This window comes from Microtus oregoni, unplaced genomic scaffold (assembly GCF_018167655.1).
Source record: "Microtus oregoni isolate MIOR12 unplaced genomic scaffold, Mior012 000002F_ref0000024, whole genome shotgun sequence".
NCBI classification, from domain to species: domain Eukaryota; kingdom Metazoa; phylum Chordata; class Mammalia; order Rodentia; family Cricetidae; genus Microtus; species Microtus oregoni.
In genome coordinates, this window is record NW_024543061.1 from 79,779,920 (window position 1) to 79,803,476 (window position 23,557).

The following is a 23,557-nucleotide window of genomic DNA, read 5'->3' on the forward strand; positions in this document are numbered from 1 at the left end:
GACTGTAGGAGGACAACCTTGAGTTGGTTCTCTCCTTCCTCATGTAGGTTCCTGGGCTTTAACCAGGGCCATCTCACTGGCCAGGTCCTCAGTACTTTCAAGCCTCTCCTTCTTCTGAGGTAGCGACAGTCACACGACGGTTCTTCTCAAAAGACAGACTCACGAAATAAGAAATCAAATAGTCTCACGGGAGGGGACTATGAAGAAAGGCAATAAAAAGCAGACATTGGATATGAGTTTGGTCTGACTCAGTTCTGCAGAGGTGTAAGGTGATAAAAGGGGATATATTATTGGATAATAACTCCATTGAGGGGCTGAGGCATCAGGAAGAAAATTAAACTACTGATGATCACTGAGCTGACTCAAGGCTGTGGAGACTCAGTGATAGGAAAAGGCATGACTCCTACCTCCTACCAGGGAAGATACACAGACCTCACAGAAAGCATGCTCATAGAAAGGGCAGTTTAGGAAGATTTTTTTAAAAAATAAAAATTTTACCCATTAAAGGTGAGAAATTAGAGCAGTCAGCATTTTAATGGATGGAGCTCATCTGACTCTGGAAGGTCATATGAGCTATTATTTACCCTAATCAAAGCCTATCTCACTTTGTATATACATCACTAAGTTTTTTATTTGCTGCTTTCCCTAAACTATTTTTAAGATTCTAGATTACACAGGGAGTGGTGGTGCACACTTGACATCCCAGCACTCTGGAGGCCAGCCTAGTCAACACGGCAAGTTCCAGGCCAGCCAGGGCTATACCTTAAGATACCCATCTCAACAAACAAAAAGCAAAACAAACATAGATTCCAGATTACCATTTGAGTACTGTGAATGTTTCCTTTTTTTCTTCTTCTCTTCCCTCTCTCTACCTCCTCCATTCTGAAACCAGTGATTAAATCTAGACCATGGAAGCAAGTACTCTATAGTGAAGCACATCCTTTACCTGGGTTGTGATTTTAAAGATACATTAATGGATCTATTTTGCTTTTTGAGGTATGCCTTCTGCGAATGCATGTTGCAATATCAAAAGATCCAGAGCTAAAGAGAATCCCAGCACAGTACACAGCCAGCTCACAGACATCTCAGGAGTATGCAGTCTTTCGGATCCTGGACCAACTAACACTAGACCCATAAAGTTCCTGTGGTATTTAGGGGAGTTTGTAATGAGAGCAGAATAGAAAGTCAACAGCTCCTGATATTCTTGCTGTTTTACCAGTGACCACGGATGCTAATGTGGGACATTTCCTACTAGCTATTCATTGATTAAAAAAAAAAGTCATATTTTCCAGAGGCTGGGCAGGAGATAAGATGTCAAGAAGTAATAAGGAGTGAAGTGAAGGAGCAGAATACAAAGGAATCGAAAAGAGAAAACATTACAGTGATGGTATTCTTTTCCTCTTGTGTATGCAGATGGACAGGAAAATTATAGCAGTCATTGCGGTCTCTATTTCACCAGAGACTTACGGCCTTGGGGAATCGGGAGATTGGGGGAGGGGTATGATGAAAATGCATTCTCATTGGGAGCTTTGGCCAAGGGCATTCGTCCTTTCTGTACCTTAGTTTCCTTAAAGGATGGAAAAGGTCATTTGCTTCTTTTCAGTTCCGGGGAAGATGAATGAGATAATGCTTCACAAGCACCCAATACTGGTCAGAAAAAAAAAAAAAAGGTGCTGCGAGAACGCCAAGTTGTACTGTTATTGAACTGTGTCTCCTGTTGGGATGAGTCATTCGCTGCAAAGCCACAGAAACAATTCCAAGTGTGATGAAGGATCAGGGGCAGTAAGAAGCAAGGATAGTGCTCTTGACTGGTGCCAAGGGAGGTCTCACTTGCAGAGAACTCTTCCTTTGTTTAAAAAACAAGGGGAAGGGGATGAATGTCAAGGCATTAAAAAAAATACTATGCAGCAATGTATATTCCTATGAACGGATTCTTGCAAGCCTACAGGCAATTTGAATTCAGGCTTTACCATTTTCTACCATAACCCCAGGCGCAATAATCTTTGTTCCTTTACATCCCTACCCCCACCCCTGTGAAATGGGGACTGTCATAGTTCTAATAGAAATGTTGGGATTTAAGTGTCCACCATGCCAAGGACTCCTAAAGTAAGTTGCTACTGTAATAAATGAGAGATTGAGAGACTAGAAATTCACGTCGATAATCAAGTGCTTATTTTTAAGAAAGGAAGAGGAAAAGGCAAGTTTTTCTAAATTATTATATGACTCAGAAGCCTAGGAAGAAAAGGGAAAAACTAAGCCCCAAACTCAAGTCTGAGTCAATCCCATTTCGAAGGTCAGCGTCCACTCGTGGACCCTTGGATATATGGCACGCCACACACCAGAAAAACCTTTCCTGCAAGCAGATTTCCATTTTAGACCCCGGCGCCTCTCTGAGAAGCCCCGGGTTAGAGCAGGAGCTGTTACAAAACAACTGCTCGGGTTCGGAGCCGAGCCCTCGGGGCGCCGGCGGGACCCGACCCCGGAACCTTGGCGCTGGCGGGCGGGCGAGCGGGCGGGGCGCGGGGGAGGGCTCTGGCGGGGGCGCGGCGCCGCTTCGCCCAGCCTCCGAGCGAGCGAGTGAGCGAGCTGGTGTGCGAGCGCTGCGCGGGCCGGCGGGCGGGCGGCCGCGGAGGATGCCGAGGGGCGGCGACGCGGGCCGGACTCAGCCGGGGCGGCGGGGAGGGCGCCGCCCGAGGGGGTAGGGCGGCCGCGGGGGCGCGCTCGGGCCGAGCCGCGCGCCCTGCGCTCCGTTCGCTGGCTCGCTCTCTCCCTCGCTCGCTCGCGCCCTCCTTCCGCGGCGGCGGCAGCACAAGGCGGCGGCGGCGGCGGCGGCCGGGCAGCAGACATGGCGGCCGACCTGAACCTGGAGTGGATCTGCTCGCTGCCGCGCTCCTGGACGTACGGGATCACCAGGGGCGGCCGGGTCTTCTTCATCAAGTGAGCGGGCGGGCGGGGGAGGTGGCGCGGGGCGGCTGCGGGGCGGCGGGAGCGAGCGGGCCCGGGGACCCCGTGGGTCGCCCCTCATGCCGCTCAGCGCCTGTCCCTTCTTTCCCCTGCAGCGAGGAGGCCAAGAGCACCACCTGGCTGCACCCGGTCACCGGCGAGGCCGTGGTCACCGGGCACCGGCGGCAGAGCACAGGTAGGGCGAGCCGGGTCTGCGGCTCGGGGCCACCTGGCGGGGGTTGGAGGTGCTCCGGGCTCCGCGCGAGTGAGTCCCGGGGCGCCTTTCTTCTCCGGCTTTTCATCAGCACTTGGAGACTGCGCCCTCTTCCTGCGCCCCGGTCCCCATCCCTGCCCCGACGCCCTCCGAGGGCGGCCGACGCCCCTCTCGCCCGGATCGCCCCCGTCTTAGCCCCCAGAACCCTTTAGGGAGTCCTCACCCGCTCCCCCTCGTTGTTCCCGGTACCCCAGCACCCTCGCGGCGAGATGGTCCTGCATCCTCGCCCCGCTCCCCAGAGAGCTGCCTTCTGCCAAGCGGCTTCCTCCTCCACCACCTCCTACTTCTCTAGGTGGGACTTGTGGGTAGGTAACTGATGGAGGAGTTAGGGGTGCTGCGGTCCGTCCCCGCCCCCCTACACCCCCCGTGACCCAAGCGCCGGTGCGTCTTCTCCTGCCACCCGGGGAGCAGCTGCCGGAGTCAGGACGCTGGAGCGGGCGCTGCAGGCAGTGATCCGGGCTCCAAAGTCCCCGGCAGCCGCAGCTAGGCTCCACGTACCACCAGCAGGCGGTGGGCGAGTCAGGGCGGTCCCGCGTGGGGGCATTCGGGCCCCAGTTCCGCGGGGAAACGCATCACGGGTTGCTTTGATAGCTTTCTTGAATGCCAAGCGTGAGTTGAGCTGGAGGAGGGCTCGTGGTGTTTTAGTGCTGGTCTGGCTTTCTTTTGTCATTCTTTGTTTACATTCGCCCAACTTGTTTGCCTGAAACGTAAGAGTGTCCCCGCGCTGGCCCGCCTCTACTCCAGGCTCTTGCAAAGGCTTGAGAACCGTTTGGGTCGAAGGTGAGGCCGGTTCCAGCCGCCCTGTTAGTACTTTTCTCTCCAACTCCGCTGTTCTGAGAATCTCCTGTTAAAGTTGCCAGAAGGGTGAACAAACCTGCCTTTTCTGTTAAACGCTGGAGTTCGGTGAAGTGACTAATAAAGGTCCAAATTTGCAAAGACGTGGAGGAGGAAAGGGAAGGCTGCTGTAGCAAGCGTGATGAGGTTACATTTTTAGGGCATTTCTGACTAATGAACCGTCATGTTTCCTAACTCCCTGTGCAGTCTTTAGCTTCAGCCTGTTTTATACACATATTGAGACTTAGATGGCCTCATTGCTTTTCTGGCTATGGACACGTTTATTTCATGGAAGACAATATGGGATTAAAGTAACTTAACCCAATCGTTTTGTGGCATTATTTCATGCTTATTTTGGTCATTTGTGACACCAGTGTCTTCGAATTACCCTCACAGATTGTATAACAGTCACGTGCCAAAAGTAGTTTGTGCGTTTATCTATATATTCTACATATTTGTTTGGGTTTGCTTTCCTTTGCTTGGTTTTGTACACATGTGCTCCTGGTTGGGGTTTTTGCCAATCAGTGATTGGTGTTTCATCTGGGTTTCGAAGACTTTGATTTTGGGGTCCTTTTTCAACCCTGATCATTAAAGGGAATATCATGTCAGGTCACCTCTAATATTGCTGGGACTTTCCTGATGGTTTTAAATTTGAATTGTGATATTCTTTCAAATACTGTCATGTTGATTATTGATTTGACCAGTCTAGATTTTGGGTAGACACCTCCTTAAATGAGCATAGGTAATCATGAAGCTAGCTAAGATGGGCTTAAGCGTATTTTACAACCCCACTGAAGTAATACTAATTGAAATGTGTGTTTTTTAGATTTACCCACTGGCTGGGAAGAAGCATATACTTTTGAAGGTGCAAGATACTATATAAAGTGAGTGAATTTTGATTTCTTCCCTTGGTAATTCAAATGTCGAGATGAACCTGAACTTGGATACTTGTGAGTCTAGACACAATGATTATCTTAAAGTTTGCTTTATTATACAGTGTTAATTGTATCTTTTATATGGTTATAAGATTTTGAGAGGGAGGGTGGTGGCCCTCTTCATTATCTCATTCGCCTGGGTATTCCTGGATTCTTGGATTGCAAATTAGATTGCTTTGGGCCACATTCCTTTGCTTGGTGTTTCTGAAGGTTTCTGTGGTAGAACCTTGTAGCTGCTTTCTGACGTTAGCAGTGTGGTACTTACAGGTTGTGCTTCTTGATTATCGAAGCACACACACTGTCATGCACTGAGAAGTATCTGGGTACTGTTATGATTCTTAACTTTTGAGATGAGTTCTGCCTGGGTGTATTTTGGCTTGAGCGGTTACTAAGTAGCAAAAACTGATGTAAAGCTGGGGCACTGACAAAGTAAACAGTAAACCCGGGACACACTGGAGAATCCTTTGTAATTCCTGTTTGGTTTATTTAAAAATGGCCAAGAGATTCTGTGTCTTACTAATACTTGTGTTTGGGTAAAAGGCTTTGAAGAGAGCTTGAGGCGAAAGATGCTGACTAAGCAGTGAGAACCAGTTCTCCATAGCTGGTCGCCATGCACAGTGAAGTCAGTAGTACTCCCAAGTGCAGTGCTGGAGGTTGGCGTTGCAGTGGGAAGATTGCCTTCTCCCAAGGGGAGTCGTGATTGAAGTTAAAAACTATTTGCTGAAAGAGCTTTGCTTCTGGTCGTGTATAAATATTTTTAGTTAATTTTAAAGAACGGAGTCTTGAAAGAGAATAAACGCAAGATCTGGTAATGATTTTAATAGTTTATTAATAGTAACAGATTCCTAGGTAAAGAAAGGTACAGTGGGCCCAGCCAGTTATTTTTACCAAGTGGTATTTTTTTAAGATCATGCCATTACTTTGGTGGTTTTTTAAGATTCTGTAGAAGGATGCTTTCTGGAAAATGTCAAGGTATATTTATAGGTGCAGCCTCTTTTGAGTACAGCATCAAGAAAAGCAGAAGTAAGGTAGAAGAACTGAGGATCTTCACAAGTGTGGGTCTTCTAGATTAGTTGCTTAGTTTTGACTAAGTTTTTTGTTTGAAGATCAAGCCATAGTTTGTTAGATGTCCTAAAAGGAAAAAAAAAATGAAGGCTTTAGTAAAAGGAGACCAACAAGTGTTTTCCTAGCAATTATTTTCATTTCTGAATAATTTTTTTTTTAGATATAGTACTGATGGTGTAAATAGAGGCAAGACATTTTGTTTGTTTGCTTTTGCTTTTTTTTCTTTGAGACAGAGTATAACTATGTTCCTCTGCTTAGACTGGAACTCATAGAGATCTTCCTGCCTCTGCCTCCCAAGTACCAGGACTAAAGGTATATGCCATTGTACGTATCTGGCATAAAAACAGCTTTTTAAGTTTTTTCATTTATTCAACACACTTTAGATTACTGTACATTAAGCCTAACTGATCTGAGAATAGACTTTAATGTCAGAAATATTTTAATTTCAGTGAATGAGTATGTTCTTGGATGCTTGGAATTTTTTTGTAGTTCAAAGTATTGCATAGGTTCAATGTATATATCTTAATTCAGAACTAAACTATTAGACTTTGTCTTATTTTACTAGCTAGCCATTTTTGATGGTGTTTTCTTTCATTTTGAATTAGAATTTTATCTGAGTACTATGCCAAAGTCACTTTCTTAGGAAAATCAGGGCAATATTAGAAAGCTATAAATAAAAGCCATCCTAAATCTGGTGGACTTTAGTCGTGTGATATTGAAAGATAGCCGGTAATTGTGTCTAAAAGTAGAATTGTTCCTATGCTAAGAGCAGTTCATTCAAAACTGGGCTCGTCTTAGAAATCCATCACACACTGAACTTCTTCCAAGATGTTGGCCGTTCACACAGATGCTGTGCTGAATGTCAGTGTATGGCTTCATGTCTAGCTGTTCCAGAAGACCCGATTCCTTTATTTTTAGCTATGTCCCTACGATCAGCTATAACTTCTTAGAAACTTTTGACATACTAGATCGTCCCATATTGGGGATGCTTTCTCCTGATCGTGAAGACCAGATCTCACGTTAATGGTGGAAATAGCCAGAAGCATTGTTTCTCTTTGTTCCTAGCGTAAGAATGCCACGGGGGCAGTTCTGGATCTGGGCAGCTGAGGATCTTCTAAGGAATAAAATGTTCAATGTTCATGGATATCTTTTCATCTGTTGTTTCTTGAAGAAAGGGAATTATCGATCAAAGGAAAGGAGGAGGGGATAGGAGAATGAGCTGGTATGAAAACTCCTAGGGGAGATGACCCTGGCCTCTGACTCCTAATCCTGTTGTGGGAGGTGCCCTTTGACAGTGGGGGCCTGCAGTACCTGAATGCTCAGGGGGATGTGTGGAACAGGAAAGCCTTCCTCTTCTGAGGACAGCGCTGGTACCTGCTCACCATCACAGGGTCCTGGAAAGAACTTTCTCTTTGGGCGATTCTGGTATTGACAGGTGGAGTGGGCAAGTTTTAGAAGCTGGAGCATGAGTTTGGCCTTAAAAAAAAATTGGAGGTCAGTCTTCTGAACTTTAAATTAGACGAGCTGGAGAAAACAACCTCTAAAGCCCACCCAGTGGATACATTTCTTTAGATTTCATTCTACTTAGGAAATAATGCAAACCGACAGTGCCAGGGAGGAGGTGATGGCAGAGACTGGGAAAGCTGAGCTGTGGCCTCCGTGCTTAAGCTCTGTGTGGATAACTAGAGATAGTGGAATGCCTGGGTGTGCCGACTTTCTATTGCTTGGTCTGTGCTCCCGTTTCCTCCTAAAATGCTTGTGTATACATCTTCCCTGCATAGCTTCAAGGAGACAGCTTCAAGGATAAATAGTTGTCATGTCAATGAAGGAGTGGAGCAGAGTAAAAGTTATATGCATTTAAGCAGGGTCACCAGTTTACTTTGTATGCTTTAAAAATGGGCTCTTTAGCAGAAGTTTACAGTTTGGATAAAAAAAAAGTTCCTAATATAGAGAGTATATTTATTTTATATTCACTTGTTCAAAAATGATAATTTATGAAAATTCCGCAAGATAAATATTCGTTATATGTTTTGACGTTTCCGATCTTCAGTGTGCTCTAAGCCAGCCTTCAAATTACGTATCTGTATTTCTTTTTCTCTTTTACACACACATATATAAATATAGAGTTTGAATATTTTCCATATTGCTTTTTAAACCTTAATTAATAAATGATGTGATTTATCTTCAGGGAAAAGGCTAAAAATTATTGTAAGTGAATTTGTAGCTTAAAGTAGAGCTTATCTATTCCATATCCTTGCCCCAAATCAAACTTGAGTCCATAAAGTACAGACAATAATCTTAATACTTGAATGTTATTAGGCGTCCTGCTTAGGCCTTTCAGAGATTGCTTAATGACTCCTTAATGACAGGCCACTGTAGCTTAAAATGAGGTGTGTCATTGACTGTTCCTTTGTGCTCCAAAGCTTTGTGGTAGTTAAGTTCAAGTGCAGAGCGAATCCTGACGCAGTGCTGGGTGATGGCAGAGACGCTGCTGGCTCCTTCCAGGTCACCAGGCAGGGAGGAGCAGGCACATGCATCCTTGCACTATTTACACACTAGGCAGTACATGCAGATTCTGCAGGTAGCTTCTCATACTGCTTTTTTCCTTAAATAGAAATTTTGAAATTATTTTAGATATGCAAATAGAACAATGTATGATTTGGGATAATGAGGTTTCATTTCCATAACCTCAATAGACTCTAAAAATGTGGTGAGAATTCCCAAATACCTGCAGATATTCTCATAATATCTGGTATGAGATAGTCATTTAAACTGGCAAGGAAAGGGAAGAAAATAGGAAGGCAGGGAATGCACAACGGTACATAGCCATCATAAGAACATTAGAATTTATCAACTGTATTTGATATTTACAGTTGTTTTGTAGCTATAGTTAGGCACTATAGCTGTTTAAACCAGATTATAACCAAAATTTTGAAAAAGTGTCTCAGACTGTAGCACAGGCTAGCCTAGAATTCGCACTGCAGCCCAGGTTGGCCTGAAACTCAAGGTGATGCTCCTGCCTCAGCTTCCTGTGTGCTGGGATTACAAGAGTGGTTATGACCGACTGTGTGTCAGCAGAATGGTGGGTGCTTCTGCACAGTCAGTAGGTAGCGCTGTGCTTCCCAGAAGAGTTTGGACTGTGATGTGGAGCCCTGTCTGTATGTGGAACCCCTATTCCCATCCGTTAGGTGAGTTCGTATACAGTGAACATATGCCTTGCATTAAAACGGGGAAATATGTAGGGGAAACTTTTTAAATTTTTTTTTACTTTTTAAAATATATTTTTACATAGGTATATAAATACATTACAGAGTGAATGTATATATCAGCAATCTCTTTTAACTTTTTTTTTTTTTTTTTTAAATATTTATTTATTTATTTATTATGTATACAATGTTATATCTGTGTGTATCCCTGCAGGCCAGAAGAGGGCACCAGATCTCATTACAGATGGTTGTGAGCCACCATGTGGTTGCTGGGAATTGAACTCAGGACCTTTGGAAGAGCAGGCAATGCTCTTAACCGCTGAGCCATCTCTCCAGCCCCCTTTTTTTTTTTTTTTTTTGAGACAGGGTTTCTCTGTGGCTTTGGAGCCTGTCCTGGAACTCGCTCTGTAGACCAGGCTGGTCTCGAACTCACAGAGATCCGCCTGCCTCTGCCTCCCAAGTGCTGGGATTAAAGGCGTGCGCCACCATCGCCCGGCCTCTTTTAACTTTTTATTAGATTTATTTTTTACTATATGTGTATGACTGTTTTGCTTCCTTTTAAGTATGTGTTCCCTGTGCTGGGCCCTCTGGACGAACGACTGAGCAGCCAACCTTCTTGTTACCTTTTTTGTTATTTCTGTTTCTTTTGTTTGTTTTTTAAACTGACTCCCGAAGAGGCTATAAAGACCTCTTTTGTGTAGGCCATGAAGCTTCATTTTTAGTCACTAGTATTCAGATCAAGGTCTGTGGGCCAAAATGTCAAGACAGCGTGCAGGAGAGACGGCTCAGTATTTAAGAGTGCTGGCTGCTCTTCCAGAGAACCGAATCAGTTCCTAGTAACCACATGGCAGCTCACAGCCATCTGTAACTGCAGTCCCAGGAGATCTGATGCCTTCTTCTAGCCTGTGGGTGCACAGACTCATGTGTAGGCAAGATGTCTATACGCAAAAGGAACAAGGCAGCTGTAGGAGGCGCTACCTTGTGATTCTAAGTTGGTCACTTGGAACAAAAGGTAGTATTTCATTACTAGTATTGCGGTTAGGTTCTAACGCAGCCCTCAAAGACCTTGATGAACCTACAAAACCTGTTGACTGCTATTAACAGGGCCTTATGTCTGGTGCCTCCTGTTTGTTCACTTCGGGGTGCCTCACCATTCCATCCTCTCTTCAGGGGCCTGAGCCCATAAAGGGGGGCGTGGGGACCACCCGCCATCTCTGGATCTCAGGCGCAATGGGAGAAACAGACATTGAAAACAAAAGAACAGATAATGTAATTTTAAAACGGCATCTTCATGAAGGCAAAGTACAGTTTGCTGTGAAGGATTCGGAAAGTTTGCTCTAAATAACTTAGCTTTTGTAGCTCTGCTACCAGCATTTCCAGGTGCAGTTGAGCTTCTTGGTGGATTACGTGATTACAGTGCCCTTCTTTTTAGCCTCAGGCCCTCTACTCAAGACCAGGCCTGCTCTTTAGTCTCTTGATAAAGCTTAAGGCCTGGAGGCCAGTCAGCTTCTGAGAAAGTGGCACCCTTAATGCTCATGTCCAGTCTATAAGGATTTCTCTTCGCTGTTGCTTCATTTTGCTTATTATTACTTTCAATTGTCATTGTTATTGCGTGTGTATGTGCGCATGTGGAGTCAGCTCTCGCATTACCTCTCTGTGGGTTACAGGTATTAGACTCAGGTTGTCAAGCTTGCATCTTCTGGCTGAGCCGTCTTGCCTGCTTGCCCGTGAGGTCTAGATGTTTGAAGTGGTCCCCCCTCCCCCCCCTTAAGTTGGTGTTTGCTTGGGGTAGTGGGAGGGCGACACAGAGCTAACTAGAAGTGCTGGGAAGACTGGAGACGGGTCTGATGTAAACAGCCTAGTCAGGACTTCTGCACCGTGTCTGTCTGACACGTGTAAGTTGGGGTCAGGGGTGAAAGGTGTGCAAGTGTCAGTTGGAGTTTGTCGGTTGACAGCCACAGTCATCAGTTGGTGTCAGGAGAATTCTCAGGAGGAAGAGGTGCATTCGCTGGGCTGCTCTGGAGCTGTTAGGAGGTAAAAAGGCCAGAGCTGGGTAGACGTGCGGATGAGCTAGCATTCGGATGTGGCGGTGATCTAAATGACTGGCCCCAACCTGCCTGATGGATGACATGCTCTCCAGCTGGAGGACAGCGGGCTGAGTTAGTGCTGTGGGGAGATGCATCTGCTCTCAGGGTTGGCCAGTCAGGACTTTATTTTCCTAGGCTTCCTATTTCAGTTGTCTGTCACTCATACAGCTTTATTTCATTAAGCCAAAGTTTCTAGGGAGGCTTTCATTTAAGCAGCCTGGATTAGACAGGGCAAACCTGGAATCAGGGGCGAGACTGGTTTGCTGCTCTAATCTCGACGTTGATTGCTTGAACCAAGTCTCTGACAGAGGGAGTGGGAAGGAAGGAGGCCATTGATCAAAGATATTAAAGGGAAGTTGACGGGCCTTCAGAATCTTGCTGAGCAAGGCGGTTGACAGAAGAAGAGGTCAGAAACAAGTGGCCGCAAGAATGACGGTACCCTTGGAACAAGGGAATATTACGTGGGTGTGGGGAGGGGAGCCCTGGGTGGATACACTAATGATGGTTTGGTTTTTGAGTTGTTGGGAGAGCACAGTAGTATTTTAAGTGGCTGAAATCTGGCCTTTACAAAGGCCTTTCCCCTTTCCATCAGTTACAATCAGACGCAAGCTTTCTCACCCAAACCCCAGGCCCCAGGGTTTCTCTGTGTAACCGCCCTGCTGTCCTGAAACTCTATTGGTAAACCGGCTGCCCTTGAACTTGTTATTCAACAAATAGTGGGGTTTATACTTGTAATTCTAGCACCGGAAGCAGAGGGTCACCGCAGGTTCGAAGTCAGCCTGATCCTTAAAACCAAAAGTGCTTCCCTAATAAACACAGAGTTGGGAGGTGGAAGAACAGGACCTGGGGCAACGCTTTATACCCTCAAAGCTTGCCACCAGTGACCATTCCTGCAGGCAGGTTCCACGTCCTAAAAGTTCCAGTCCATCTCGAAACAGCGCCACCTCCTGGGGACTAGAGCCTCAACTGCATGCCCACTAGGGACCTGTCTCATTGAAACGGCCATATAGCTATATTAAATTACCATATTAAATAGCATTAATGTGGGGCTGGAGAGATGTGCTCAGCAGTCCAGGAGCACATATTGCTCTTCTGGAAGATGTGTGTTCGATTCCCAGCACCCATGTCAGGCAGCTCACGACAGCGTCTTCTCGCCCCAGAAGATACTTGAACACACACGTTCATGCACACGCACTCAAGCACACACGTGTGCATGTGCTCATACTCAGGTATACATATACAGATAAAAAGGTTTCATCTTTTTTAAAAAATTAGTATCTTTTAAAAGTATGTTAGACTGATAAAACCACATGTTTAATACTGTTTTTCTTTGCTCCAGACAAGGGGTAGTTATCATGGAAAGTCATCTCTCTCGCTGCTGTTTGCAGTCCCTTATCTTATCCGTTCTCACAGGATGCCATTAATATTGGTTGATGGCACGAATGACTGCTCATAGCGCTATATTTAATTATACGCTATTCATAAAACTTGTCATTTAGGGTTTTGTGAAATTTTAATATTCTATCCTTATGCTTACCCGAGTTTGGTTTGTGTGAATCTGCTCAGGCTGTGGGAAGGGGACGGGAACCTGTTCAGAGAGCTGACGTATAACCTACTCCCCAGAAAGCTCAGGCTGTGGGAAGGGGACGGGACCTGTTCAGAGAGCTGACGTATAACCTACTGCCCAGAAAGCCAACACCAGACACCAGAACTTGCCCGTGGCCATCCCGTTTCTGTTAAAAGTGCTCACAGTTGAAGTTGGAGCAGAACCACTGCGGTTTCAGGAAGTCAAGGCGCTGGTGGGGTCTGTACTGGTTGAGGCGATGGAATTTGGAGAGCAGTGGGCCCAGGAGAAACCTGAAGGACACAGAAAACGGTCCTCATGGGCTGTGGATGATGGACATTTCCAGGTCTCCTAGGAATAGCCTCTGGACATTTGAGACTTATGCTCTAAAGTGGCCAGTACAAACAGAAGCACCCGATCAAATCCGTGTGGTCTTAGCACTTTGTATGCAGACTTGGTCTCCGATTCTCACCTGTGATGGGCAGTTAGAGGTGTGGAATGAACTGAGAACAGATGGCAGGGAAAGCTTTTCATCCCCCAGAGTCATTTGCATGGTTTACTGTGCCTTCTCCATTACCTGGTCGGGGTACTTGTTGAACGTGTCAGTGACCAAAGCCGGATAAAAGCTGCGAGTAAAGAGACTTCACATCAATTTCAGGAGTGACTCGGAGGACCTAGGGTCCTCTTCACCTGCCTTTCTTGGCTGCTGGAGGCTTCTCTCAACCAAACCAGAGAGTGTTTGCCTGTTTTCCTGAACTACAGCCTTTTGTTTTCAGCCCTAAAGGTTAAGCTCCCTTTTTAGTCACAAAAAGAAAAGAAATCCATAACCTGGCCTCTGGGAGCCTCATGTTCATTCCTGGGCTGCATACTCGACCACCAGTCTCCATGGCCTCTTTATTCTTTCCTGTGGGTTTGTACCCATGAGTGCAAGTGCTTGCAGAGGCCAGCAGAGGGCGCTGGATCCCTTGGAGCTGGAGTTACAGGGTGTTGCTGGGATCTGAACTCAGGTCCTCTCCAAGAGTGGTACATGGTCTTAACCTGTGAGCCACCTCTCCATCACTCCCATTGCCTCCTCTTAGCTGGAGCTGAGATTCTCATGTTGGCAAGCTTTCTAGAAGTGCTGTTAGGAAGGAAGGCCTAATTCACCGTGAGGAGTTGGAGCTCAGAAGACTAAACAAAGTGTCAGAGGTCGCCCTCTCTTTCCAGGAGAGAGGATGGGGTGGAGAAAGTGGTGCCTTCAGAAGAAAGAGTAGAAGCTGATCCTAGACCAACAAGAAGTCTCCCTGTGCGTTTGTGGTGGACCGGGGTTTCCCCACGGCTTTTGAAGATACTCACTACTTAAAATGTAATTCCAAGGAGTGTGAATTCTTGAAAAGTTCTACCAGCTCTCACTTGCTGTTGACACTGTGTGTGTGTCGTGTGTAAGCCCTTCTGAATGGCTAAAATCAACATTATTCTTTGAATAGTCATGGTCCAGAGAAAGAGGGGTGTGTGTGTAAGAATTAATCTCTGAGATAAAAATATGGCTTTATTCTTTATTCAGTGAATTAATCCCAACAGCTTTTTTTGAAGTCCATTTAAGATGTTATATAATATGAATTTTACTAATTAAATATTGAGAATAAAGCTATTGAACCTAAAATTTAAAATGTAGTAAGAACAACAGTAGCATAAGATCTTGAAAAGAAAGAATTCCTTGCTGGGAATATAAATATAAATAAATGATATAAAGTACCATGTTACATTTAGATCAAATATTTTTCTCTTAAATATTCCTTACACAGTGCAAGTATATTCTAATAATGGTTTTTATTGTAGAAATTCGAGGTATATATCATCTTTTGATTGTATAGTGAGGTGGTTACTATAAATATGCAAATTATATATCATCTTGCAGATACTTGTGAGGAAAAACTGCACATCTTCCTCCCAGCGAATCTCTAGTAGATAATGCAATATCAATTGCAGCCTTTTAGCATCTGGACTTTGACAGAACGGCATTGCTGTTCTTTAACCCATATCGTCCCTGTCCACTTTGGTCTTGTGTATTTGACCTTTCCCGTTTCTTCTCTTTTCAAGCTTCCACATGTAAATGGAATCATGCACCATTTTTTCAGTGTATGACTTATTCCACTTAGCATCCTTGTGGAGGTTCGGAGGAGCAGAAGCCCATGTGTTTAAATACTTGGTCCCCAGTTGGTGAAACTGTTTGGGAAGAATTAGGAGGAGTGTCCGGGGGAACAGGCTATGGGGTTTCAGAAGACTTCCTGGTGTCTTTCTCCGTTTTGTGGTTGTGTCTCAAGATGCGAGCTCTCAGCTACTACTCCAGCACCATGCCTACCTGCCTACTGCCTGCCTACTGCCTGCCTGCCTGCATACTGCCTGCTGCCATGCTCTCCACCGTGATGGTTGTGGACTTGAAATTTGTGAACCCCAAATAAACTCTTCTGTAATAAAAGTAGCTAAGACTGTCCTCCAGCTTCATCCATTTGTTGCAAATGCATTGGCATAATTTTCAGTGTCTGCTTGAACCTCATCTGTGGCTTGCCTGCTCCATATGTATCTCTCGACTTCTTCATTGGTTGAATTTCAGTGGTTAATGTTATATATGTATTTGGATTTTTATGTGAAGGCTATTTGACTTGACTTAGTAGAGGTTCTCAAAGTATTTTGGTTTGTAAGTATTCTGTGAGTTTTCTGTTTGTACTCTTATTATATGTATATTTGTTATAAATTATATACATGTGTTTCTGTTAGTCTGTGTTTTCACGTGCTAGTTAAGGCTTATTTTTCTTACCTTGCTGAGATGTGAAAGTGTGTATTCATATTCACTCTCATGAGCACCCGAGGTCCAGCATGAGCTGAGTCCTTTCCCAGCCACTTCCATTTGCTAAGAGGCCGTCTGAGCCAGTGGACATTGGCCATTGCAGGGGAGTGTGAAGAAACTTGCATTAATACAGTTGAGGATGATGCACTGCACATTTAGTGGCATATATATTTGGTTTTTACAGTGTGGGTTTCTGTTTAAGAAAACCTATGATTTGGGGAAAAGACATCAGTTTAGTTAGTAAATGCCCAGATCATTAAACTAAGAATTTTATTTTATTTTGCTCCTTCAGGAGCAAAGTAGCCCTTATTTGTGTCAGAAGCTAGAGGGCGGCTGCTAGCTTGGATGTTCCCTGTGAGTGAAGAGCTAGAGGCACTGCAGGGTAGCAGTGTAGAACTATGTAGCACATGACAGAAGCAGGAGCAAACTGAAAGTGGTGTAGATGTACCCCAAAGTGCTAGGCAAGGCACCTTTGAATGATGGTGTCGCTGACATTTGAAAAAGATAGTTGTTTTTTAAATGAATTAGTTTAACAGAATAAATTACGAGTAGAGGAGCTCAGTAGGAGAGGCAGAATAAAGGGAATAAAATCTCTTATCATTCATAAAGTAAATAAAAGTTGGGATTGCAGCTATATAGATCTTTGGGCACGATGCAGTTAGATGTATTAACACAAGCCCTGTGAAGATGCTGGGAATCGTGCGCTTCGGGCACGATGCTGGTGGCACAGCAGAGCCCGTGACCAGTGACGCCTTGAGTGGGCTGGGACTTGAAAGCTGCGGGTCAGGGGCCACGTGGGGTCACATTCCTTCTGAACCTCCTCCTCTCTCCCTCTTGTTGTATTCACAGGACAGCCCCCCAGAGTGGGAAGCAGGTCAGGCCTGGTCATTCCAGGCCCTGAACCTCAGATGCTTTCCCAGATGAATTGGGAGGACGGTCGGGTCGGCAGGATGTGTACTACCCTTAGTGTCTGCTTTCAGTAAACCACTTAGCTCTTGGGAGTCGGTGCTTCAAGCAAGTGGAAAGCCTTTGTGAATTCGTAATAGTGCTGCCCAGAAAACACTCAGAAATATCTGAAAGGATGATTGTAAAGGGGCAGAGAACCTGGATATGTGTAGGAGCCCTGGTCCATCTGGCCTCACACGCCACCTGCTGACCTGGGCTTTACAGCATCAGGCCAGCCCTCCCTCCAGCTGCTGTCATGAGTGATGTTGAGATTTGTTACAGCAGATCCACAAAGACGTTCTGAGCTTGATGGAGAAGTAAAATCCAACAGGGTTCTAGGTCCTTTCTTAGTAGAATGGTTTCTGTCTGGCTTATTTCTGTAGTGTCATGGAAGGAGATTGGCTTTAGGTATTTCTGTTACTGATTTTAGTGTTAATGGGGAAAAGCAATAAGCTAGCAGGGGAGAATATACAGCAAGAGTTAGGACTTTGCCCCGAGCTATTGCTGTATCACAAACCAGGGAAAAACTCAGTAGCTGGGCACAGAGGTATGCAGATCTCTCTTGAGTTTGAGACCTGCCTGGTCTGTCTTCATAGCCAAGTCCAGACCAATTAAGGCTACATAGACTATGTTTCAGGAGGAAAAAACAAACAAAACATGACTACAGTGTATAGAGCTGCATACATCCTTGGGTGTGCAGCACATCCTTCTAGTCTCTCCTGGGCCTGCTCCTCTCTGCGATGAGGTCTCAGGTGGAAGGTACTGTGGTGTAGGTGATTCTAGACAGCCGTCATTAACCTCTTATTTGCAGATTTGTTTTCTGTGGTTTTATTTACATCTGTGGTCTACTGTATCATGAAAATATCAAATACAAAGTACCAAAAATACAGTTCCTACATTTTGAATGGTTTGGTGTTTTGAGTAGTGTGGTGACATCTGTGCTACCCTGTCCAGGACGCGAATCCTCTTTGCATACTAAATTCATGCTTTGTATGTTACTTTCTTTCTAGTCAATTGACAGTGTCTTCATTTGTAAGATTGCCTGCTGTGGTGACTAACTGTATTCAAGTAACTCCCTTTCCGCAGACTCAAACTAAATTGTGTGTACCTCTTTCTTTATTTCATGTCTTCAGTAAGGCATTGTACAACCTCATCATCAGAAGGGTAACTGAAGTAAGCCAAGATATTTTGGGGGAGTGAGACCATATTTCACATAGCTTTAATAAATATATTTTGATAAATTATCATAGGTGTGCACGTGTCCACACATGCACACATGAAAACACACAGTATGCACAGGGTTTGGTGATCCCACTGGGAGGTCTTAGACTATATGTCTTCTATGGAGAATAGGTCCTGCTGTATCCTGGACTTTGGGGATGACTTAGCTCGTTTTCAGGTAGTCTCTGACCTTCTAGCAGGCCACGCCAGCCTCTCTATAGCATAATGAGAGGCATAGGGGCTGGAGACATGGCTAATCGGTCAAGAGCATTGATTGCTCTTCTGGATGACCCAGGTTCAGTCCCTAGCAACCACATGGTGACTCACAACTGTAACTCCAGCCGAGGGTATCCGACATGCTCTTCTGGCCTCCATGGTACCAGGCATTCATATGATGCACCAAAACATACAGACAAAACACCTAGACACATAATTTTTTTTTAATTAAAAATGAGAAAAGGCATTTAAGTAAATGAGCACATGCACAGGACTCTTGAAGCCTAGGTTTGGTACTGGGGTAATGTGACCCCTGACCTCTGGCACTTCTTATCGGCCAGTGAACGTCTCATTATTCAGCTCAGCTCCTGTCGGCCAGCTCAGATTCAGGGTGTGGGCTGAGGTAGATTGCATCTTTTGGTGAGAGCAGACTCAGCACAAAACTAGAGGTTCAAAGAGAAAAAAAATGGAATACTTCAAATCCCAAAGCATGTACCGAAAAATACTGCTGCCCTGCCCCCACCTCAAATACGGGATTAAACTGGATAACGGACTCATTGCTGATCATGTGCTCCTGAGATCCAGAGTGGGCCTCGGTGGTTCTTCTGGGCCTGGAGGAACTGCTTGAGTTTTAGGGTATTTGGAGACTGTGTTCTGGATGAGCTCAGAGCTCTGCCCACGCCTCTAGGGCAGTGTGGGGTCCAGGCCCTTGTCGTGTTTGCCCCGTTTTATTTCCTGTAAGCATGATTTCTCAATTTAGTTTTGTTCACTCTTCCTTGCTTATTTGTCTGGTGACGTGAGCTTTCCAAGCGTGGAGCTATCCCTTGGTCCTGGTCACCACTAAATTCTCAAACCTTAGAATTGTACTTTTCTCCCCGATGGGATTTGTATTATATATATACCTTGGGATTAACATGAAAACAGCTTGTTAAAATACCACATGTAAACCCCATGTCTTTCGTACCTGTAGAAACTTATTTGGGTATTTATTGCTTATAGAGGAGATGGGGAGCTCAGAGAAAATGGATAGTTGAATCCACAAAAGTTACCACAAATAAAAGTGGGCCGTCTGAAGAATGTGGAAGACAGATTTGTCCACAGACTTCAGACTTCAAAGGTGGGGTGGGAGTGAAAAGAAATCTGATGGATTGGAGTGGAAATTCTCCCGAGAAGCCACACAGGAGTGGGTGTAGTTAAGGAAGCCTACTGCAGGGTGAGGTGGAGGTGTGATGTGGTGTGGTCACTGAGTTGTGGTTCTTAGGCACCAGTTATGGGTGTGACAGGGTCCTGAAGAAGGGGGCAGGCAGGGGTAGCAGGAGAAGAGGTGCAGGGGTAGCAGGGCTTGGGGGTGGAAACATCATGAACTCTTTAAGACGGTACAGTAGTCCTCAGAACAGCATGGAGAGCTCAGATGCTGAGGCCATGTCCTCACAGGCTGAGGAGACGGCCATGGAGCAGTGTGTTATGAGTGAAGCTGCTCCCTGACTGCTTTCCTTAGGCCAGGCTGGAGACTGGGTCAGAGGAAGGACAAAGCTCTGTCGGGCTAATGTAGGATCAAGGGGTGGATGGGAAAACAGTAGAGATGATGATGGGCATTGATTGATTTATGGATTCTTAGAGAAAGGATCCCCTGAGGCTAGAGTCTCATTTGCTGAACGGTGGTATCATCCTAGCGATCCCCACTCTTGTCTGCTCCTAGTGGGTGTTTAGGGAGATACATGTGAACTTACGTACTAAATACATGCAGCCTTCTACACTGTTCCAGTGGATCGCAAAGTCTGCACATGATTCAGTCCCTTTTAAACAGTGTGATGTTTACCTGCAACACACACCCACCCCTTTCTGTATACTTGAAATTATCTTTAGATTGCCTAAGTACCTAATGGTATGGAATCATGCATTAATAGTCCCCCATATTGATTAAGGGATAGTGACAAGAGAAACTGTATGTGTTCAGTACAGACGTAGCTAACGTACGCCTCATGGTGTAGTGTATGAATAAGACTTGAGGAATACCACTCAAACAAGTGCTGGCGAGGCCAAGCATCCGTGCGGTGATGTGTGTGTGGTGGGGTGTGTGTGTCTCATCTCTTCCCTTGGATGGACTCGGCTTCTTGGTCACTGTGGCAACCACACAGCATCTTTTTAGGTGCCGTGTCTTTTCCCATGATGCTTTCTGCCCACCGTCGTTCAACCTGTGGGTGTGAAATGCAAACATAGAGGACTGACAGTCAATTCATTTAAGATCTTTCATGTTTTCTCTGTGGGTTTTTTTTTTGTAATAACTTTTTTTAAACTAGAAATGGCATTTTCTAAATGAACTATTTAAAGATGTCCAACATTAATAATATGTACAAATACTGAAGGATAGTTTAATTTATAGAATGCTAGTTATTAAGTAAATTAAATCTAAAATCTAAGGATTAAGATTTCATGTTTTATATTTCCTGTTCTTTTGTTAGTTCCTTGCATCCGTGTTAACAGTGGACATCTTCAGTGTAAATATTGAAGCTCTTGTCCTGCTCTCCTTTCGAAAGTTCACAGCATGTGCTGAGCCAGAGCAGACTTTGGTATCCTCCCACCTCGGGGTTGGTGCATGCAACAGTGCAGGAATGACAGCAGCGGAAGGCTACAAGTTCCCAGAACCCCCTGGGAATCACTGTAGAAAAGCTTTTGACCGGGACTGTACGTGAAGAATAATTAACAGCAATTACTTTCTTCCCTCCACTCTTTGGTCAGGCTCGTTCCCATGAAAGAAGTAAGACTGGTTAATAATCCTGTGTAATTAAACTGCTTGCGCAATACAAGTCAGGCTTTATTTTTTATTTTTTAATTTGGTGCTGCAGAATCGAATTCAGGGCCTTGCCATGTTCAGCCTTACTGGGATGTCAGGGCAGGAGCTTGAAGCAGAAACACTGGAGGAACAGATGCTGGTTACAGGCTTGCTCCCATGCTCATGAGCAAACTACCTTTGTTAAACAGCCCAGGCACGTGCTCTGGATGGTGCTGCCCACTGTGGGCTGGGCCCTCCTACATCAGTTAGCAGCCAAGCAAATGAGCCCACAGACGTGTCCACAGGCCAGTCTGCCCACCTCGCCCCAATGACCCCAGATCTGTGTCAGGTCGACAGCTGAAGCGACTGTGACAGAATGAAAGTGGTTTTGGTTTTTGTTGGGATTTTAATTTTTTTTATGCTTATGTGTGTTTTGCCTTCATGTTTATATGTTTACCACATGTGAACCTGGTGCCTGCAGAGGTCAGAAGAGCAGAAGAGGATGTTGAATCCCTGGAACTGGTTATAAGCCACCGTGTGGGTGCTGGCACTGAGCCTCTTCCTCGGCAAGAGCAGCAAGTGCTGCCAAGCCACCTCTCCAGCCACCCAGTTCTTATTGTCGATCTTTTTAGTCCTCCTGCCTTTCCATTGAGCGTCTTTCTTTTTATTTTTTTAGGCAGGGTCTCACTGTGTAGACCAGGCTGTCCCGGAGCTCACTGTGTAGACCTGGCTGTCCCGGAGCTCACTGTGTAGACCTGGCTGTCCCGGAGCTCACTGTGTAGACCTGGCTGTCCTGGAGCTCACTGTACAGACCGGGCTGTTTCAAACTCAAAGAGATCATCCTGCCTTTTCTTCATGAGTGCTGGGATTAAAGTGGGTGCTACCTCACACAACTCCATTGGATGTCTTTGTGCCATGGGGCTGGCACCTCTGGTTCAGAACTGGGTGTTCCTGCTTTTGGTTTCCATCAGCAGATGTTTATTGAGGAGTAGGAAAAGATACTGTTTCTAGAGGAAGGGACCTCTCTGCTACTCCCAGTCTGGTGCGGATGGCTGTAATGAGTGAGTGGTGAATTTTATCCATATATTTGTTCTATATTCATCGAAGTGCTTTCCCTTTTTAATTTACTGCTTCAGTGAATTGCATAAATTTATCAATATCCTTGATAATCTTGAACGTCATGTTGATAAGAGAAACTGAATTGGCTTATGTTGTACCCTTTTAAAAATTAATAAACTTGGGGCTGGAGAAAGTAGTTATTGTAGAGGACCTGAATTCAGCTCCCAGCACTCACATCAGGTGTCTCCCAACCGCCTGGAACTCCAGCTTTAGGGAGCGGACACCTCTCTGACCTCCTTGGTCACACACACAGACTTGCATACATACGCACAAATAACAAAAATAAAAATCAGCAAACTATATGTTAGGGTTGGGTTTGCAAAGTTGGAAAGCAGGCGTAAGGAGTTCTGCACATGTACTCATGCACATCTGCCCTGCTGTTGTTGCCGTGCACATCAGAATTGGTGCACACGCCGTGTCTTTCCTTATTTCTCTGAATTTAGTGTGTTGAGGTTGGCTCTAGCTTAATGGATTATGATGACTGTGTAAGGGTGGTCTCCTCCATGGTGACACACAAGATAGTTTCAGTGCCCTGAGATCCCTCCGCATTGCTTTGCCGGGTTTGTCTAGCAGCTTGCTGCTGGTGATAGTAACCGAGTCATATAATGCCCTTCTTCTGTGCCCTCATTTTCTTGTGTAGGTTGTTGTGACCTCAGAGCAGGAGTTGGGAGGTTTCTGCTCTGCTCCTGAAGAGCTGGAGACTGGAGTTGGTTACTTGATAGTTTGACTGTTGTGCTGACTTTGTTTCCTCTGTACAACTCTGTCATATTTAGAAAATTTTTTAAAATGTGTTTGGCACATTTTAGTACAGAATTGTGCCAAGTGTGGAATACTCCCCAGAGTATACTCGGTGTTGCATCAGCGGGAGAGGGTCTCTACCTCCAGTAACGCACTGACCTTGGATTTGTGCTTTGTTAGAGGCGCAAGCCTGCAGGTGTGTCTGGGATCTGACGCAGAACTGCCCTTAGCGCACCTGGCTGCTTATTTCTAAGACCTAGAGCATGGCTTTCCCCAATAATGTTTCCACTATGGCTTTGTCATGCATTTCCTTGATATGCGCTCTTAGGGTGAAATGCATTGTTGGTAGGCTGTCTCTCTTTCTGTAGAACATGAAAACTGTGCATGTATTTATTCAGATATGAACCCTCGTGTATGTCAGTGCTCCCTGTGGGAGATATGGTAACAGCCTTACATGGTAGCCATCACCCTTTCAGATGTCAGAGAAACAAAATCTTCCTTCAGAGAATTTTCAGCTACAAAGAGAAAGTTTTTTAAAAGTTCAAATAAACTTTCTTTTTTACTGAAATTGGAAAAGATGAGATGAAATGAATATACCATGACAAATAACCTGCCAAGTACCAGGGCTGCAGAGATGAGCTACACCAAGTCTACAGATCCCTGGAGCCTCGTAATGCCTAGTGGATTTTGAACTATTTGCTTCGTTTGATGCACTTTGGGAAAAATATGTTGCATGCTAAGACTTCAGTACTTGCTGTGTTGTCCAGGATACCATCAAACTACAATTCTGCCTCAGATGGGGTTGTAGCA

The 23,557-nt window shown here is 45.2% G+C and overlaps 1 protein-coding gene across 26 annotated transcripts in view; it reads left to right on the forward strand.

Moving 5' to 3' along the window:
• Positions 1–2,517: 2,517 nt before the first annotated feature.
• Plekha5 (pleckstrin homology domain containing A5) overlaps positions 2,518–23,557 on the forward strand; it is a 167,307-nt gene continuing 146,267 nt past the window's right edge. For 14 of the 26 annotated variants that reach the window (XM_041678919.1, XM_041678974.1, XM_041678909.1 and 11 more), the window contains exons 1-3: positions 2,526–2,937; positions 3,060–3,139; positions 4,878–4,935. In XM_041678919.1, the coding sequence (XP_041534853.1) occupies positions 2,846–2,937; positions 3,060–3,139; positions 4,878–4,935 (230 nt within the window). In that variant the 5' untranslated portion in view covers positions 2,526–2,845. Of the gene's footprint in view, positions 2,938–3,059; positions 3,140–4,877; positions 4,936–23,557 lie in introns of all 26 variants that reach the window. The other 12 variants (XM_041678866.1, XM_041678964.1, XM_041678875.1 and 9 more) reach the window with 3 other exon arrangements.